The sequence below is a fragment of the Vigna unguiculata genome, chromosome 9, assembly GCF_004118075.2.
Source record: "Vigna unguiculata cultivar IT97K-499-35 chromosome 9, ASM411807v1, whole genome shotgun sequence".
Lineage (NCBI taxonomy): Eukaryota > Viridiplantae > Streptophyta > Magnoliopsida > Fabales > Fabaceae > Vigna > Vigna unguiculata.
Genome location: NC_040287.1, coordinates 17,347,200 through 17,352,775, shown reverse-complemented (window position 1 = coordinate 17,352,775; position 5,576 = coordinate 17,347,200). Strand labels below are relative to the sequence as shown.

General features: G+C 38.2%; 1 protein-coding gene across 1 annotated transcript; it reads right to left on the bottom strand.

Moving 5' to 3' along the window:
- Positions 1–253: 253 nt before the first annotated feature.
- LOC114163502 lies at positions 254–984 on the bottom strand. Its single transcript, XM_028047809.1, has 2 exons — positions 817–984; positions 254–553 (listed from the first exon to the last, which is right to left on the bottom strand). The coding sequence occupies exons 1-2, from the start codon at positions 982–984 to the stop codon at positions 254–256; spliced, it is 468 nt and encodes a 155-aa protein (XP_027903610.1).
- Between the last annotated feature and the right edge of the window lie 4,592 nt (positions 985–5,576).

The window sequence follows — 5,576 nt, the reverse complement described above, 5'->3', positions numbered from 1 at the left end:
CACAAGTTTATTTGCCTTATTTACTCATCATTGAGAGTCTCAAATGCATCAATTAGAGCTTTCTCTAGAGGAGATGAGGTGTGTAGAACTTTCTTGGAGCTCATTAGTACTTCATCAAGCATGTCAATTCTAAAGCAACCTCCAACATCCTTGGGGTGAGATATGGCTTCAAAAACATTGAAGTCCACTTCTTCATCTTGAACTCTCACCTTGAGTTTGCCATCATCAATATCAATTAACACTCTCACAGTCTTCATAATGGCCTCCCCAATACGAGAGGGACTTCAATATCCTCCTCCATTTCCATTATGACAAAATCAACTAGAAATAGGAATTTATCGACTTTTACCAACACGTCCTCCACTACTCCATGAAGATACTTGATTGACCTATCCGCCAATTGCAATGTAACCCGAGTAGGCTTAATTTCCAACTCCCCAATCTTCTTGAGCATAGACAGAGGTATCAAGTTGATGCTAGCCCCCAAATCAAGTAAGGCCTTCCCCACAATTAGGCTCCCAATTGTGACTAGAAGTGTAAAACTGGCAGGATCCTGCAATTTTGGAGGCAACATTTTCTAAAAGATGGCACTACATCCTGCTTATAGCTCTATGGTTTCCTCTTCTATAAATCTTCTTTTCTTTGTGAGGATCTCCTTCATAAACTTTGCATAGGTCGACATTTGCTCCAAGGCTTTCAAGAAGGGAATACTAATTTGCAACCTCTTGAAGATGTATAGGAACCTTGCAAATTTCCTTTCTTTTTCTTTCTTTGAAGGCTTGAGAGAGTATCAGAGAGTTTTCACAAGCTTGTTACCACTTCTTTATTTTTCTCTTTTTCTTTGTTTTCACTTTTATTCTCTTCCTCCTCTAAAACAATTTCTTCATCTATCTCTTTATCATCTTTGTCTTCTCCTCTATCCTTGGGCTTGGCTTTGGTCTCATCACTTCCTTTAACATTCAACCCCACTTCGTTACCACTCATTGTGACCAACGTCTTGCATTGCTCTTTTGGGTTGGCTTTAGTGTTGGCGGAAAATGAACTGCTTTGTTGATTCGCCACTTGCTTGGCTAATTGCCCTACTTGCACCTCCAAGTTTTTAATTGATGCATCAGTGTTCTTTTAATTTTGAATTGACATTTGCATGAGTTGCTACATCATGTCTTCAAGCTTGGATGTTCTAATAGACAAAGAAGGGTGTTGGTAAGTTTGTTGATGTGGGAGTCTATTGAAAGGTCCTGCTTGGCCCAAGTTTTGGTGAGGTCTCCATCCTTGATTATAGTTCCCTGGTTTCCTTTGTTGACCTTGGACTAGGGAAAATATTTGCTCAAGAACTTTGCAACCATATCATCCCATTTAGTGAGGCAATTCTCAAGAAAGAAATTTAGCCAAGCTTTAGCAGGTCCTGCTATTGAGAATGGGAAGAGACTCGGGCGTATGGCTTCATCGAGAACTTGATGGATCTTCACAGTGTTGCAAATCTTTAAGAATGTGGTCAGATGAGTGTATGGATTTTCATGAGACAAGTCATTGAACTGATTACTCTGAACTAGGTGAATAAGAGTCGACTTCATCTCTATATTGGTGCTATTGACTATTTGTCGAGCAATACAATTGAAGTTGATATGGCATGTGAATGTTGCATAATCTTCGAAAGTGTGTCTTTCACGACCTCTACCATCACCATGAGGATTTTCAACCCTTTCTTCATCTAAAGATGAATCAAAATTTTGAGAAGTAGACTGAAGAGTGTTTAAAACTGAAGAGTGAGGGGCAACTTGTTATGCTTGAGCTTGTCGTCTCCTTGTGGTACTATTATTTTTATGGGCAGTTTTCTCTGTCTCGGGATCAACAAGAAGTGGTTCTAAGGACAAAATCCTCCTTGTACGGATCCTACCCTACATACACTATAGAACAAAACAAAGACAAGCTTCAACTACAAGTTAGCCCAAATAACGTGCATATCTAAATAAACAAAAATAGTAAATATGAACAAAAGAATTAAGTCTAAATAAGTCAAAAATCACACAAAAGTCAGTATTAGACACAAGTCCTCGATAACGACGCCAAAAACTTGTTAAGACTCCTCAAGAGTACCAAGTCGTGCAAGTAGTAATCGGTAAGACCGGAATATTGTTTCCCAAGAGACTCATGTAATACTAATCAATAGTGCAATTAATAACTAATTTAAACTAAAGAATGAATCAATAATTTTGAGTTTCATGTAAGAAAGTAAATTTTGCATAAATGATTAAAATTGAACTTTGGAGATTAAAGGCACTTAGTGAATGGAAAAGATTAGAAATGATATGAATTGATATTGCTTGAGTTAGAATTCACCTACTTCGCTCTCATGCAAATACAATTTTACATCCTCTACTTCAATATGCTAATGTCAACCTAAAAATCTACTCAAACCCTAATTCCATAGTGGAATGAGCCTAAATTTCCTTATTAAGAATCAATCCCTTGAACTCTTAATAAGCAAACCCGCTTTTTCCACTAGGGTTTAAGACAACCAACGAGTTAAGCCCCATCCCTAAATGCAAGCTCCATTGAGTTTTCTTAATCCAAATCAAGGTTTCAAACACTAGTGCAGTTTCATGTTTAAACAACGCCCTATATGCCTCGGTTCTCGTGCAAACGAGGTAGATAAGGATGCGGTGGCATTTTTGTGATTTCAAACAACTTGTATGCCTCGGTTAACCAAACAACCGAGGCCTATGAAAGTTTATGCCTCAATTATAAATTCAACCGAGGCAGTAATGCTGCCAGAAACTTACACTTTCCCATTTTTTTTAAATTCGAAAATAATTGGGCAGTTTTATGCCTCGGGTCCCACTGAACCGAGGCATATAATGGTTTACTGCAGCGGGTTGTTTCACCCAAGGCCTATCAGTGCCAGAATTTTCCACATGGCTGATTTTTTTTTTTGCTTGAGTATACGCCTCGGTTTCGAATCAACCAAGGCAGTAAGTCCAGTTAGGTTTTAAAAACCCAAATCCGCTGCACTATAGATGCATCTTCTACCTTAAAAAATCAGCGTTGCCTGTGCCTCCACGCTGTTCTGCCACCATTGTTTTGCGCCTCCACCGCACCGATTGGCCATCAAATTGGCCGTTCTTGTTGCTCCTTCGTTGCTGGCGTGAATCTCGCCCCTTTGTACAGTTCATTTTTTGTTTTTTTCGTTTTTGATTCAGCTTTATCACTTTTTTTTTGCATTTTTTTATGTATGTTGTTGAGTTTTCATCGTTGCCTACGTTGGGGAACTCTCATCATTTCAACTACCACAGTTTCAGGCAGAACCCTAGGTTGTTCGTCTTCATCCTCCGAAGCGTTGGAGGAGTCATCGGAATCATGGAACCCCTTCCTCTTTCTCCTCTCTCTCTGTCTCTACTCTTTCTCCTTCGCTCCTCCTTCTCTCCGCTCCTTCTGTGTCGCTCCTTCTCGCGACGCCGTCGCTGCCGCCACGAAGAGCGATCTGAGTCCGATGACGACGAAGAGGATGAGGAGGTTGACGAGTCCTGCAGACGACGTTGCTTCTTTCTCCTGTCACCCATTTTTACCGCTTTTTGCACTTAATTTTCTAATTGACACAAAAATTATTTTTTATTCAAATTTTTCTTTTTTATTAAATGGTCATATGCCTCGGTTGAAACAGACCCGAGGCAGTAAATGTATCTTTCTGCCGCGGTTAAAATAGACCTAAGGCAGTAAATATTCAATATGCCTCGTGTTTGTAACTGAGGCATAAAGTACTACCTTTTTACCTCGGCCGTATATGCCTCAGTTTGCAGACCCAAAGCCAAAAGCTGGAAATAACCGCTCTCATTTCCCTTCCTTGCAGTAGTGAAAAGATATTTCCACACCCAATGAACCAAATATCATGCAATGGATTGCCAAATCAATGCAAACATTAAGTAAAGAAATAAGAAGACTAACATTCAATGAAAGAGACATTTATATATTCAAAATATTGCATTTACACAAGAGTTCAGTGGCTACATCTAACCCCAACAAAAATGGGTTTAGCTCTCCATTGTCATGGAAAGCTCAAGCTTACAAATAGAAGAATGGAAGGGAAAAGAGATATAAAGAGGAACAAGGAGTTATTCCCACAATCCCTAACAAACCTCCAAGCTCTCCAAAACGTGTTCTTTTTCGCCTTCCACGTCCAAAGATGCCTTCCCATCGAGAATCTAGAAGAAATAGGTTAAATTTTGCCACATCGGCATAAGTGTCGCTCAATGCTGTCCCTACAAAGCTCAGCGTCCAACTTTGCGAGCCAATCAGTGCTCAACGCTGGCTTCTGGCACTCATGCTGGAAATAGCGAGACGATTGGCATTGAGCCTTGATTTTCTGGCCCTCAGCACTATATGCAAGGTTCATATCTTCAATTTGGTTTTTCTCTTCTTTCTTCTCTAGTTAACAACTTCTTTGGCTTGAGACAAAAGCTTCTTATCTTTAAATTGGACACAAAAAATGGGGATTAGTGGTATATTTAGATCTATGTAACCCATATTGTATTTATTCACAAAAGCAAAGGAAAAGTGAGGATTAAGTGGGTTAAAAGCTCAAAAGGAGTTCATTCTATTAGCAAAAGATAGCCAAGATAATGGTAAAAATCTACATTATCAATCGGACAAAAGAATTATTATAAGGCCACCAAAGAAGAAAACAAAGGAGGCCTTAATGTAAAGTTAGAGCCCAAGTGAAATTATTTTGTCCTTCTGTTCATAAAAGTGCAAACGCAACTGAGAAAGTTAACCCTATTGATGTCACACCAACAATCTCAAGCAGTGGCAACCGATATTTGTTGGTTTTGCATGTGCTAACCATTAAGAAACAATATTAAAAGCATTTAACAACTTCACGACATCAAGATGTGTCCAGAAGAAGTCACTTACCACCTTAGATTCATCTACACATCTACTAAAATGGATATATTGATCATGTTCTAACATCATCATCAATTGTTGTAACTCAGTCCTCAAACCTCTCAATGATTGTTTATACATGTATCTTACATTGTATACTTCCTTCATAGTGGTCACATTACAGTTATTATTTTCTTTGAGAGTAAGGAGTATATTTGTCGGTTTTACTTGACTTTTAGTAATATTAACAAACAACAAATGTTTACTGGACTTTAACGTACTAGTAAATGGATGACCAACTAGAGTACGTGAGAAATCATGATTATGGTAACCACTTATTACCTTCAACACCCCCTCCCCTTTATAATTAGGTTTGCCTCTCAATTTAACTGGCACTTGCATTTTCTTGTGCCAAATATACTAGGCTCTGCATCAGATTTGTATTTCCTATATTTTCCACACCTTTCACATCCTGATAATACATACGTCTTTCTTTCGGATTGTGCATTATATTTATCACATCTTAGAATAATAACAACAAAACCAAGATAAAAAGCAAACACACTTAATTAAATCTGTATGTGTGGAGAAAATCTCATCAGTTCTAAAGTTAGATATATAATCTTCTTCACATATATCATTAATGAAAGAAGAAAATTCTGATACCAAACTCGAATTTATTTGAGAATCCAAAAAAC

Coding starts and splice junctions, on each gene's coding strand:
- LOC114163502 (XM_028047809.1), bottom strand. CDS start 984: ATGAGTGGTAACGAAGTGGGGTTGAATGTTAAAGGAAGTGATGAGACC. Junction 554..816: donor AAGAGAAAAATAAAGAAGTG/GTAACAAGCTTG, acceptor CCAAAATTGCAG/GATCCTGCCAGTTTTACACT.